Source organism: Barbus barbus (genome assembly GCF_936440315.1).
Source record: "Barbus barbus genome assembly, chromosome: 49".
NCBI classification, from domain to species: domain Eukaryota; kingdom Metazoa; phylum Chordata; class Actinopteri; order Cypriniformes; family Cyprinidae; genus Barbus; species Barbus barbus.
This window is the reverse complement of record NC_136727.1, coordinates 5,043,565-5,058,642: the sequence shown is the minus strand read 5'-3', so window position 1 is coordinate 5,058,642 and position 15,078 is coordinate 5,043,565. Positions and strand designations below refer to the sequence as shown.

General features: G+C 36.0%; 1 protein-coding gene across 2 annotated transcripts in view; it reads left to right on the top strand.

Annotated features, from left to right (window-relative positions):
- Nucleotides 1-410: 410 nt before the first annotated feature.
- Nucleotides 411-15,078, top strand: part of LOC306867713 (rho guanine nucleotide exchange factor 18-like) — a 46,099-nt gene continuing 31,431 nt past the window's right edge. Inside the window, exons 1-10 of one of the 2 annotated variants that reach the window (XM_079413545.1) lie at nt 411-570; nt 5,347-5,468; nt 6,432-6,874; nt 7,005-7,155; nt 7,428-7,554; nt 7,927-7,978; nt 8,761-8,805; nt 9,766-9,843; nt 9,948-10,059; nt 11,378-11,579. In XM_079413545.1, coding sequence (XP_079269671.1) covers nt 6,708-6,874; nt 7,005-7,155; nt 7,428-7,554; nt 7,927-7,978; nt 8,761-8,805; nt 9,766-9,843; nt 9,948-10,059; nt 11,378-11,579 — 934 coding nt within the window. In that variant the 5' untranslated portion in view covers nt 411-570; nt 5,347-5,468; nt 6,432-6,707. The remainder of the gene's footprint in view (nt 571-5,346; nt 5,469-6,431; nt 6,875-7,004; nt 7,156-7,427; nt 7,555-7,926; nt 7,979-8,760; nt 8,806-9,765; nt 9,844-9,947; nt 10,060-11,377; nt 11,580-15,078) is intronic. The other variant, XM_079413546.1, reaches the window with a different exon arrangement.

Here is a 15,078-nt window from a genome sequence, read left to right as displayed (position 1 = left end):
GTATTTACATGTCTTTTATAACCAAAGTCTGTAGAGACTCTCAATTTCTCCACATTGGGTCATCATAAGAGCAATAATACAGTTAGCAGGAAATGGCACGTTTTTATCTCTAGTAGTCAGTCAAGTGTGAACAGCAGCCAGTTTAAGCAAAACAAGCTCTTCGAAGTGGTTCGTTCACCACGTTAACCACCAGCGTTTCTGCTCATCTCCTCCAAACCCCTGCACAAGTGCACTCATTGGTGTGGGAACTATGCAGTCATCACATCATATGCACAAAAAGGCTGTTTTTTTTTTTCTACAGTTTGAATTAAAACGTGCACCATCGACACATTTGGATCGTACCACCTTTTAAAGAAGGGCCTTGTATGTGTGAGTGTTCATGTAAAGGCCATGTGTATGCACTGAGTGTCAGTCAGAAGAGGAAGTCGTACCAGTGTCGTGTGTTTTAGGCTGTGGTTAACGCAGCACTCTGCTCTTTTCAGACGCTTCAGCTGCCAGAAGGTCATGCTTTAGATTCAGAGGCGGACGTTTTTGCTAGCTGTGGATTGTTGTTTGCACTTCTGGATTGGGGTGAGTGCGTATAAGTTTTGTTTTAGTTAATCCACATTAAAAATGTTAACTTTGTATGATTTGAACTGAATCTGTGCCTTTGTTCTGGTAAGGCATTATCTTCTGCAGCTCCAGATAAGCTATCATGCAACCTTTAATGCGTTTAATCTTGAGTTTTGAATGAAGGTTGGATGTTTTGGGCTATAAGAACCCAACTTGAGCTCTATACTTGATGGATTTCACTGGTGCGTTTAGCCATTATCGCTTTACTGGTATCATTTAAGGAACTGCCTAAGCAGAAATGCAGTTCACTGTGGTGCAACTCAATTGTAGAAAATCATACTTGGTGTTGGTTGTGTCTTCTTTTTCTTAAACAAACCTGTTGTATTTCAAGAGCAACCGTTATGACGCTTGTTTGTGCTCTTCACAGATGGTGTTTTCCACTTTCACTATTATACACCAGATCACGCACACCGTTATACATTTCATTGTAGTTCATCTTATAAAACATATCATAGTTTTACTGTGTTTTTTGGGGCATGTGATGGTATACCATGTACCATAGTAAATTCTACTTGCAAGAAAACCATGATATTTTTGACAGAAATACTATGGTGGCTGCATGAATTTGTCAGTTACACAATAACATGGTTTATACAGTATATTAGCCCCAAAAGTAATTGGGTGTTTGAGCTACACTTAAAATCAACAGTTTTACATTTTATTGCCATAATCTGAGATATTTTAGCTAAGTAACAGTTTATTTTAATGTGACAGTTAAATGTTGCATGTACAGTACTTGCTATAGTAATAACAGTGAGTTATGCAAAATTACAAAAAGTCAACCCTAAACTTAGTAATACATGTAGTTAATTAGTCAGCACCTATTTGTTTAATTAGACTGTAACATCTACACCTTAAAACAAAGCATCACCAAAAAATGATATGGTGCATTTATTAGGGATTGATAGGAGGTGAAAAGTATCTCTATATGGCAGGTTACTGAAGGGAGGAGTTTTAAAAAATAAGTGGCCTTGATGATGTTAGCAACAAAAAAAGGTCGTTTGAGGGGCGGAGCAAGTTGAACATTTCAATAAAAGGTTATCGAATAGCAAGAGTCTAAAAATAAGTAGCTTTGATGATATCAGCAGAAAAGGAAAGTCGTTTGAGAGGCAGAGAAAATTGTTTTGATTAAAATGTTATTGAAAGGGAGGAGTCTAAAAAGAAGAGGCCTTGATGATGTCAGCAGAAAAGAAAAATCATTTGAGGGGTGGAGCAAGCTGTTACTTTTTGACATAAGGTTATTAAAATTATTATTGTTAGAAAATTATATTTTGATTAAACTTTTATTGAAGGGGAGGAGTCTATAAATAAGTGGCCTTGATGTCAGCAGAAAAAAAAAGTAGTTTAAGGTGCTGAGCCTGTTATGTTTTGATTAAAAAGATTATTGAAGGGGAGGAGTCTAAAAATAAGTGGCCTTGATGATGTCATCAGAAAAGGAACGCTGTTTGAGGGGTGGAGCAAGTTGAACATTTTGATAAAATGTTATTGAAGAGGAGGAGTCTAAAAAGAAGTAGCTTTCAGGGGGTCAGCGAAAAAGGAAAGTCATTTGAGGGGCGGAGCATGTTACGTTTTAATAAAAGGTTATTGAAGGGGAGGAGTCTAAAATAAATGGACTTGATGATGTCATCAGAAAAGGAAAGTCGTTTCAGGGGCGGAGCAAGTTTGTTACATTTTGATAAAAGCTTTTTGAAGGGGAGGAGTCTAAAAAGAAGAGGCCTTGATGATGTCATCAGAAAAGGAAAGTTGTTTGAGAGGCGGAGCAAGTTTGTTTTGTTAACTTTTTAATTTTCTTCTGTGAACAGTAGTATAAAACAAAAAGCAGCTGTACAAATTTAGAAAAAAATTAATAATAAAAATAAATTAATATTTATAGATAAATAAATAAAACAAATATTTTAGAAAAGATGACACAACATTAAAAGCTGAATGCCATAAATGTACAGTTTTCATGTTAGATCCATGTATGCGAGAAGTTGAGAGTTCCATCGAAATAATGTCCAACAAATACACCGTCCAGGTTCGTCTGTCCATTGTGTGAGGAGTCGGAGCAAGTTTTTACATTCTGATAAAAGGTTATTGAAACAGAGGAGTCTAAAAATAAGTCTGATGGTCTGATGATGTCAGCAGAAAAAGAAAGTCGGTTGAGGGGCAAAGCAAGCTGTTTTCAAAGTTTCCAAATAAAGTGAAATAAGTGTGACTTAAGTGTCCAAATAATTTCTGAAGGGACAATACGGTGTAATGTACCACCTGATTCCGTTACTGTGACATTTTTTGTAGGGGTAGTATTAAAAAATTCCCTCCCATTCAAATCCAGCGGTGCTTCCATTTTCTCTTTTATCCCTCCCTCCTTCTCTCCCTGTGAGCCCCCACTGCTTTGCCTCTTGACTTTGAATCATATGTTAGATAATCCCTGGCGGTTCACTCCTCTGATCCGGCTGTGGGACTCTAGTTTCCTGATATCTCGTTCACTAACTCCTCTGGGAGAAGCTCACACTGTCCACATGGCAGATCCACCTCTCCACAACTCCTGGCCCTCGTTCTCATGGATGAAACGATGGTCCTTCAAAAGAGGTAGAGGGCATGATTGTGTCTTTCTGGAACTCAAGTGTCTTTCCTTTTTTACAGGTTTCTGTGCAACTCTAACCCTATATATATATACATAAACGGCAGTAACATAATATTTTTACTACTTTTTATTTTATATATAAATGCACTTATACATATATTATTGTAAATATTTATTATATACTTTTGTCAGTAGAATATTTCAGCTTTTAAAGTATTCTGAGTGCTTTATTTAGACTTTCTGAATTGGCCATGTGTTTCTAGAATTGTGTTTTTTCCCCCACCTTTTCTGTCTTAAACCACTATAAATAGCTGAAGAGGTGTTTTGTTTGCTTGTGGTTAAGAGTGTCACTGATGTTATGGTACATGCAGTTGCGGTCTGTCAGACCACCGGTGTTCAAGAGGTCCGGTCACGTTTCTAACAGAATGAGCTTTTGCATGCAGCTCTCATGACCAGACTGCAAACTAAACTGCATTTTCACACTTAACAGTTCTGTGTGATTATGTAATTACTGTATTTTGAGATAAAAGGCAGAATAACATTTATTTACATTAATGTAAATAACAGGAAACCACCAGACTCCAAAACAGGAATTTTGAATATGTATTTCAATACTGAACCCAGGCGGTTAGCGTGTTATACTCTGAAATATGGTGCTCAAACAAGTTATGTAATTTGGTTTCTGATGTGCAATTTCCTGATCCTATGCCATTTCCTCTCTTTGCTCTACTATTCTTAAAAGAAAAAACAAGATTAAAAAAAACAACGTGTGCTTTTAGTATTTAGCTATTAGTATATTTGCTCTAAAACATTGAGCTTCTGATATTTCCTGGTCCTATTCCTCATCTTTCTCTCATTAATTTAGTTGTATGTCTACTGTAAATAACAGATATAAGATATAGATGCAATTGGCAAACCTTTAACTTCCTCCAGGGATTCGGCTACTCAAGTGCATAGCACGGTTTAGGCTATTTCGAGCCTGTTTCCTTATACTTAGACCAAAATAAAACTTTGCATCTTAATAGTGTGTGTGCCGACTTCAGAGTGTGTGAAAAAAGCAGAAATTTCTGCGGTAGACCTACAGTAACCCTTGTAAAAGCTCAGAGGCTTTATGTTGGAGCATATGGTAAGAAGCAGCAGCCATAAAAGGATATTTGAACATGACAAGCATCATGGTGCTCTTATAGTTTACATATCACGTGTCTAATTCGGATACAAACAACCTCGCTGCTCTCAGACTCTGTCATTCGTCTAGGGCCAAGATGATTTACGCCAGAAAGTACTGTACAGTTCATTTATCCATCGTTTAAGGACAGGCAGTCGGTGAAGGAGAACGGTTCTGGATTGGACTTTGGTGTCTGGGTTTTGTCACAGTCTATATAGTCATTTAAGCAATGCCCCAATATTGGTGGGCCTTAATTTAACTCCAAAGGACGGTTCTTGAAAGTTGACTGCAAATTTTGCAAATCTCAAAAGATGGAGAACATTGAGTCTACATTTATAAAAATACAGGTTCTGCAGTGGTTCTTTTGGGGTTCTACAGTTGGTTATATGGTTCTTTTGGAGATGAAACAAGTTTATTTCCAGGTTCATATGTTCTTCAGGTCAGCGAATTGGCTCCAGGTAGAGGAAACGTCAAGCATTTCTTGGTTCTTTTGAAGTGTAAGTACTTAGATGGCTTTCTGAAGAACCTTGGGTTCTCCTATAGCATCAGGCTGGAGGCCATTATATACTCCCTATCAAACACAAGTTTTGCTTCTGTAAACTAGTGCTTCCATTTTACATCAGATTAAGATCTTCTGTTTACAGGGAAACCTTTCCAGCTTCAACTGACTCCAGCTGTGTGTTGATGTAATATGCTGAAGTTAATGGAAGTCACTGATAAGTTCTGGCAGTATACTATTTAGAGTATTTTATTTAGGGTATGTCATCATACTGGCTCTCCAGACCCGTATCTCTATTATTGCTATGTCACAGGATTAAACTCAATAGATATGATGCAAGTAGATATCCAGAATACAACACCACTCTTAATTTGTTTGGTCCATAGCAGCAATATGTTTGATAAGGCACCTGGCCAAAAGCAGCACTGCAAGTCTGAGATCTAGAGTTCACAATTGTGTATAATATTCCTAACTAAATTCACGGTGGATCATTTTGTGTTTCAGCCTCAGATTGCAAACCATGCTCTCAACTTCTAGCCCCAGTCTCAGCACCCAGCTCATCCTCATCCTTGTCCCCTTCCTCCATCCCTGAAGACGTCTTCTTTAGCAGTTCCCCTAAGGACAAGGTAAGACCCTAACCATAACCTTACTCTTAAACTAGGGTGAATGATTGTTTGAGAAGAAGGATGCTCAAGCTCCTAATCGAGTCCTAAACCTAGCCCTAACATTAGCCCTAAAGCCTCAAACTGATTGCTTGCCAGGAATGTTGTTCTATTACATTCTTACTTTACTTTTAGTCATTTAGCAGACGCTTTTATCCAAAGCGACTTACAAATAAGAAAAAGTAACTAAAACTAAGAGTTAAAACTCTGTAAATACTCTATACACACACATTTAAGAAAATACAGAAATTAAATAAAATTGACAAATGTATACAACAACATTTCAATAGTAAACATATAAATTAAAATAAGATAAAATAAAAATAAAAAGCGATACTTATATCCTTTGCCGGTGTCCCAGCCCGGTGGAGTCGCACGGTAGAGTCGATGGTCTTTACACTCTTTACTTTTAGTCATTTAGCAGACGCTTTTATCCAAAGCGACTTACAAATAAGAAAAAGTAACTAAAACTAAAAATTAAAACTCTGTAAATGCTATATACATTCAAGGATGTTGACCCAGGAATATATGGAACTCGGCAAAAACAGTCCATATGACTTGTTGTATCATAGCTTTGTGTGAGGAACAAACTGAAATTGAAAGAGTTGTGTAATATCTCAAGAGCTTGATCAAGGCACTGTACCACTGGTTCCTCTATATGGATTGTCCTTGTCAGTGTACTGCAGGGGTCACCAAACTTGGTCCTGGAGCGAGTCTGGTGACCCCTGGTGTACTGTACTCGATAGATGTGTCTGCTCGATGACTATGTGCTTAGTCAGTGGCTCTTGCCTCACACAAGACGTTTACTGCATCCTCTTTCAGTCCATGAATGACAGCAGCATGAGACTTACTTAGACTTCACATTATTAGTCATGTGACCTTTTTATTGTGATAAATCAGCTGTCTATGGGGTTTTTTTGCATTTAGAGAAACTTCTTGATTGAGAGCAACGAATGCAGCAGTGAGGAGGACCTTTTAGACCTCTGCTCTTCTCTGAGAGATTCAGAATATTTCAGAGACCTGCAACTCGGATCCACTGAGCCACCAGACACGCGACTTCCGGTTTTAACTGCAACCGTTTCTGCCCCTTTGGTACCTCCTGCATCCACACCAGAAAGTGGATCTAGGCAGAATTCCACAGAGTTCAACACCCATCAACGTTTTCAGACAGACGACACTGTGATTTCCACCTGTGGGGAAGCCATGGATCGCGTGGTTGCTATCATAAAGTCAGAGTTCCAGGATTCTCTGGAATCCGATGAAGATGAGGACTCGGACACAGATAACTTGCCTACATTGGTTAGATCCATGTCCACGTCACGTAGACACAGCTGGGGAGTGCCAGTGTCGCCGATTGACCTGGGAAGAAGGTAAGACTCAAAAATAAAATAAAAATAAATGTCATTGCTATAACTAACTGTGATTTTAGAAACTCTTTGAGCAGTGCATGAGTCACACTGATGTATGTGTATATAAATATTGTATGGTTATGTTGTGTAGGTTCAGTCTAGACACTAATGGCATTGACAGTGATGGGGAAAGAGAGGTCCACTGTTTGGGCAAAAGTCCCCATCTACCATCTTCCTCCTTCTCCGAAAGCTCAGTGGAAGAAACCACCAGCGCTGTGGAAAGTGAAAGCCCTCAAACACCAGTAACTGTCATTATTGCAATCTCTGTCTTAGTAGGACCAGAACAACTCTATAAACCATACTCCTGCTCCTGGAGGGCTGCCATACTGCAGAGTTTAACTCCAACCCTAATTACACAAACTTGAATCAGCTAATCAAGGTGTTCAGGATTACTTGAAAATAACAGACAGGTGTGTTGGAGTGGAACTCTAGCCAGAAGGTAGCCCTCAAGGCCTGGGATTGGCTTCCAATGCCGCACTGATAATGTTTTCCCATGATTTGGTTTTAACGACAGAAGCCAACCACACCAGCAAAAACAGTATATTCCAGATCTGAGATCCTCGCCACTGATGAAAAATCCCAAGCTGACAGAGTCTCCCGCATACTGGAGACTTCTAAGCAGGCTGCCAGAGAGGCTGGAGGTTAGTGAAATGATTCTCCAATTAGGCAGAAAACTCCAGTCAGGTTCTCATAAGCTCTAGCTCTGAAGCAATCAGGTAAATCCAAAGCTAAATCTGTCAGGAAGAATTCTTGGATCAAAAGCAGCAAAACACACATTTTACCATTTAAAGTTTTCCAAGGAAACCTTCTTTATTCGGTAGTTCTATAAACAAACTATGTTCTGGTACTTTAAAAAATTTTTGAACATCCAGGGAACTATAAAGAAACTTTATAGTTCTATATAGAACCCTTTACAGCCATACATCTTTTTTTGCTTAGAAAACTGATCCTAAAGTGCTGCAAAGAACAACAGAATACATGTAATTGTGACTTGTGTTGCTTTGGAATTCCAGAAGAGAAGGAGTCGGAAGAGGGGCTGCAGTCAGTGGAAGGGCGGAGTCATGTGTAAGTTTTCACATCTTTGTTTTGTTTAAGAGCACCATGGCAAGGTTATTTTGAGTCAGCGAAGTTACATAATTCTGAAGGATTACTGAAGGACCTTGGAATTTTTCAAGACGATCAAGGAGCTTCCATGATGGCTTCCTGGAATGCATATAGCTGGATTAGTGAGACCAAATAGCTGGTTCGGGGTCCTGTTTTATTTGCATAAAACTATTAGTCTTCAATGAGTATATGCTAATTATTCTAATAACAAACACAGACAAGCACAGATTTCAGTCCTATTGATGTATTTCCTGTTTCAGGGTGGGACATATTGAAAGACTTCTTCCTTTTCTTAATAAGCCAATAGTTGTTAGCTAAATCGCACTTGCTATTTGCAATTTAGCTGCAGCTAGTATTGGGGGAGGGGCATTCTCATTCTAGAAAGCCATTTGATTGGACAAGAATGTAGTGCAGGATGATGTCATCAAGATTTTGGGTCTGTTTTCTTGAAAGAGACCTAAATTTGAATTGATCATCTTTCATAGCATGCTAGCATATAGCTTAGCCTAAAAGCTAATAGACAGGAACTAAAGGGAAAAATCTAGAATAGATGAACTAATCTAAAGAAGCTTTTTGTCTGGGTCACATGGGTGATTTGATTGTATCCCACCGTGGATGTGGTCTGCCCCTGTATGTGTGAGCTAAGCAGTAGATTTTGTACTGATGGTTTTATTTGGACAGTGGCCCACCGTGTGCTCTGCCGCTACCACACATACTTAGCCTGAGTGTCTTGTTTGTCTCAGGCTGATGGTACAGAAAGTTCTGCAGGAGCTTAAGCAGTATCATGGGTAAGTAAACATTGTGAAGGAGCCTGTCGTGCCCTCCTACAGACTAACAGAGTGGCCCACGTTTGGTTTGCAGGCCCGAAATAGAAAGCATTGTTTCTCACTTGGCTGTCTTGAACATGTTGTGTATGTTTGCGTATATTTATGCCGCATTTTATCTTCTGTGTTTACCACTCTTGCTGTATTTTTAAACCAGGCTTTTCCTGGTTAGGACGTCCTTGTTTTATCTCAAAACCTGCATGAGAAACCAGAACGTGCTTTTAACAAGGTCATGAAACATCTGCACAGTAACTGACGCTTCTAACAGCAGACTAGCAAGAGGGTATGTTCGGAATGGAAAACTAGAATGCATACTTCCTTTAGTAGCTACATTAAAAAGTAGTATACTCTCTTATACACAAGAATTGCGGCTAATGCAGTTGCCACTCTAAAAATGGAGGGTTTATTCAAACATGTTGCATTGTGGGTTGCAGAAAATTAGCGTACTGCAGAAATAGTATGGTAGTATTCTGTTCCGGACATAAAAATGGATACTAGCATGCTGCTTACAGCATACTGAGCACTATATGTACTAATGTATACAACATGTTTAAGCAGTAGTATGCACATTGCCACATCACCTCTCAACATGTTGCATGCACTTAAAATATTTTTTACTTAATATTTGTTTTTATCATTTTAAAAGCATTACAACTTTTGCTAGTTCACTCAAATAGGTCAAGTATGCAGTAAATAGGTAAAAATGCATTTGAGAATCAATCGGTAGTATGACAGGTTGACAATTTGGCAAAGTAGTACATTATCCAGATACTGCATACTGTAAAAACAATTAGGCTAGTATGGTAGTTTGCCATTCCGAACATATCCAGCATCATTTTGTAGTAAGCATACATAAGTTGCCAGTGGAGAGTCTTATACTGAATTTATTCTAATCTGATCATGATTATCTTGGATTTTCTGCAGCGCTAAACGCAGAACTTCAAGCACAGAAAGAAAGGAGGTGGCAGGGAATTTCACGTGGTACGAGTTTCTCACCACTGAGTAAGTTATTGACCTTTTTATGCTGTTCTAGTAATCACTTGGATATACTCTTGTTCTCTAGAAATCTTTTGAATTTTAAATTGGTTTGATGTTGGTTTTTGTAGAAATGACGGGGAAGAGGAGGAAAGACCGGAGCGTCCGGAAAAAGGCACCAAAGTCAAGCGGACTCTGAGCTCACTGAGGAACCGCATGACCGGATCCTTCAACAAAGACAAAGTAATCTCACACACACTCTGTCATCACTCATGCTCGCTCGGACTGTGGGAAAAAAAATCATGTCCATTTCTGCTGAACTTCGCAGTGCCTCTGCAACTTCCTCCTTTTCTTGAATGTAGAGAGGCACTAAACCCATGCAGACTACTGGGGAAGTTCAGACCTGATCTTTGAACTAGTCAATGTGCCAATTGTAAAATGTTAGGGTTAGTCTATTTTTAGGCCTTATTTATATGCTTTTCCTATATTAGTTCAGCAAAACAAGAGTAAAATATTTACGAAATGCACAAAGTATATTTGGTGGAAAATGGATAATAGAAATGTAAAAACCATTTTAGCATCAATCCCCACTCTTCCCTATAATTAAATTAAATGTAAAAAAAATAATAATAAACAATTATATATTACATGAATTTATTTCTTCAATTATTTATTTTTTCATCATAGTAATAATAATTTGGTGGGAAAAAAAATAGTATCTATCCCTGCTCTTCCCTATAGTTCAGATCAATTCAACAAATTTCTTAATATAAATTCAAATGAAATTAAACTAATTAAATAATTACATTAAAATTCAGAAGAAGTTACATTCACTGAAACAAATGTGCTTTATGCTTTATATTCTATATATATTTTTTTGTGCTTTCAAACGATTAATCGTGATTAAATCGCATCCAAAATAAGTTTTTTTTTGTTTACATAATATATACTGTGTATATTTATTATGTATATATAAATACACACACCTGCATGTATATTTGAAAAAAATATTTACGTGTGTATATGTATATATATATATATATATATATATATATATATATATATATATATATATATATATTATCATGTTTTTCTTAAAACATTTATGCATATGTGTGTATTTGTATATACATAATATTTATAGAGTTCACATACACAAAAACCTTTATTTTGGATGCAATTAACCACGATTAATAGTTTGACAGCACTAGTTTATTTATTTTGCATCATAGTATTGATAAATTGTTGGAGAATGGACTTAACTATCATGAAAATAATAATAAAGAAAAAACATAAATTATATCTCTAAATTTATCCAGTCGCAATTTCATTTAATAAAAATATATTTGTATTTGATTATTTTTGTAAATAAAATCAAATAGTGTATAAAATGCTAAATATCTGCAAAATTATAGATACTTTTATTTATTTATATATTTATTTAACTTTTACTTTTAGGTGAAATACGATCTGGACCTGTTTTGGGAAATAGTTTTTTTTTTGTCTTTTTGCTAACTATCACAAGGTAACGCTACACGTCTCTTGATTCCTCTGTTTTCAGGGTAAGACCCGAGACAAAGAGCAGCAGAAAGAGAAAAGCAGAGAGAGAGAGAAGGACAAAGAGAGAGAGTTGCGCGAGCGTCAGAAAGTGCGGCGGCGCAGCGTGAGCAGCCACCAGCTCGTGCCTGGCTCGTTCTCCACCTGGGCGACATGTACACTGTGCAGCAAGACCCTGCAGGGGAAGCATGGCATGCAGTGTTTGAGTGAGTAACACACGACCACAAACACAAACTCACACCTGCTCCGCTTCCACCGCAGCGCATGTCACAGTCAACCCCTGGCTGCTCGCAGTTTTCACGGGGCTCTTGCATCTTTCACGGGGTTTCTCTAGATTGTGAGCAGTGATAAACCATCAGGCGATTGACCCACCGACTCAAACTGTCACGTGTACTAACACAGTCTCATCCCAAGCGTAGCTCGTGCTTCGGCTGTTTTGCAACCTGCTTTGCGCTGCAGAGAACTGCGGGTCTGCGTACAGATGAACTAGTTTGATTTTATCAGTTTTTTTTATTTTTTTATTTCTGATTAGTGCTGTCAAACGATTAATCGCGATTAATCGCATCCATAATAAACGTTTTTATTTACATGGTGTATGTGTAGGCTTATGTATATATAAATATACACACATACAGTATATATTTTGAAAATATGTACGTTTCTTTACATGTATATATTTATATTCATATAATTTATATTATATATAAATATTTAGTATATAAACAACATATGTTATATATGTTGTTATATATATATAATATACACAGTACACCCACATTATTATTTTATTTAGTAATTTAGCAGATGCTTTTATCCAAAGCGACTTACAAATGAAAACAACAGAAGCAATCAATTGTAGTATTAAAACAACTAAAAACAGATTAAAAGTTAAAACGTTATAAATGTTACCTGTACCCATTTTTAAAATACAGAAATTAAATAAAAATGACAAATGCATACATTCGACAATTTCACAATTTAACATTTAAATGAAAAACAAAAAAATAAAGCTAAAAACAATTCAAAATATTAAAGAACAAAAGGTATAAGAGTATAATAAAGATTCTAACATAACATTAAGCCAAACACCAAAAAAACAACTATATATATTTATATGTACAACCACACATCTAACAAAATACTAATTGAATTTAGCTGAACACACTTTCCTTATTTTACCACAACAAATGGCCAAGCAAGTGCAGACAAGATACACGAGACAGAACGAGACCAAACGAGATATCGGCACGTAGGCTATTATATATTATGCAAACACAAACTTTTATTTTGTATGTGATTAATCGTTTGACAGCACTAGTATATATAAATACAAAACATGTATATATTAAAGAAACATTTTGTGTTTTATGTTTAAACATATATAAAATAGTTTGTATATTTATCGGTTTATTTATTTTGATTGGTTTGTTTATTTGTTAAACTGTTTATTTATTTTACATTTTAGATAGTATAGATCACTGAAAATAAGGAAAGGCCTGGATATTCTTCAGAAAATCTCCTTTTGTGTCCTACGTAAGAGAAGTTTTCAGGTTACATTGGTGTTTACCATTAGTGTCACTTCACGTCAAGTCACAAGTTGTCTCAGTAAGTCCCGGAAGATGCTTATTTAGAAACTATGAGTTAATTTGTTGACTGTTTATTTCCCTATTTTAGTGCTTTGTCAATGTCGGCTGGGCGCGAGACTTTACAGAAAAGGAGAAACAAAAGTGTTGCTGTAGTTCATTTGTTTGATATGCTCCGTTACTTCAAGGCCCTTAATGCTGTGGGAAATCCCCTCGTATTCTATTCTTTCAAATAAGAACGTTAAAAAGAGATTTAAAAAAAAAAAACATTTTTAGAGTACATTAATTTTTGCTTGCATCTACCTTTAATTTTTATTCTTTGAATCGGTTTAATTTGTATTTGATAAAAATCAGTTTTAATACAGTATCATAACGTGTGTGTACTGTTTATATTTAATATGTATACATCAATACACACATGCATGTATGTATTTAAGAGAAATTTTGTTTGTATATTAAATATATTTATAGATAATATAAATTATATGAATATAAATATATACATGTAAATATTTTCGATATATACTGTATTTGTGTGTCTTAATATATAGGCTACGTAATAAATATACAGACTACACACACAAAAATTATATAAACAAACTTTTATTTCAGATGTGATTAATCGCAATTAATCATTGTCCTGCACTTATCTTAACATATACATACACATATACTTAACATATTCATATTTGTTGGTATGTGTGGGGTCTCCTGGACAGTCTCAAGAGTGACTCGTGTGTTATTCATATTCAGAGTGACATAAGCACTCAAGTCCAAGCTGTAAATTGAAAGCCATTTGGAGGCGACTGGGAAATATTAAATGTGACTCTTAGCATGGCACTGCTGATGTATTTCCTGAGACTTCAGGCTTCAGAGGAGGGATTCTCTCTTTAACCAGTCATGATCATTCACCAGTTCAGGTTTATTACAGGAGACATAAAGTAATCACTGGTGTGACGCTGAAATATTACGCTTGATCACTAATGCGCCATATGCCATCGACTGACTTCTGATGGACGTTATAACAGTGGAAATGTACAGCAGCTATTATGTATATTTGGCATTTTATATATATATATATATACTATAACAAAATATATATATATATATATATATGTATGTATGTATGTATGTATATATATATGTGTGTGTGTATATATGTATAATTATTATTATTTTTTAAGAAAATCACAAAAACCATACAAGGATCACAAATATTTATTTGTTTGTTTGTTTACACTCAAATATATTATTTATTTTTAATACCCCCCATATTTTAGTGATCTATATTGGTAGATAGAATATTAGTATATTTATATATTTTTGTGTGTTTTGTATTTAATAACAACTTTAAAACAATTTCTGCTTTTTGTCTTATTTTTTTAAAACTATTTTTAGAAACTGAAACTTGTTTTTAAAATCTTATCCAGTCATGATTAATAGAAATATGTGAAAATATATGCATGTTGATATATTTATTATTTATATATTCTAGAAAGTAAATCCCAAAAACCCTGCACGGATCACACTTATTTATTCATTTATTTATTCGTTCGTTTGGTTACACACAAACAAACAATTCCTTTATTTATTTATTTTCCCCGTTTTCCAGTTAACTTTTTGTGAATGGATAAAATGATGGATGGATGAACAGATTTTCATTCATGATTAATTAAATTTATGAAGATATATAGCAGATTAAAGTTATAAAATATATGTTTAGCTGTATTATATAAATAAATATATATATTATTATTATTATTATTTATTGACTCGCAAACACATTGAAAATCCAACCCACTCCAAATTCGCGCCTGTCGCTTTAAATGTGGGACACAACAGCCTGTGGAATGCGCCTCATGTCCCAGAATCCCGCGCGGCGCAGAGCTGGGACAGTCAATCTACATCCAGCAGTCGCAATTGGCGCTGATTATTTAGGTTGCCAGGTGATGTGTTGTGTGTTTTTAAGCGGCTGTCATAGAAACCAGAGTGATGTTTGAGGGGATGAGCTCGTAACGCGCGTCAACGGCATCATAAGCGGTGAGTTTGTTCAGAGCAACAGGTGTTTGCTAACAGCGCTAATAAACAGTGAACCGCTAAAACACGTTCAAACTCACTACAA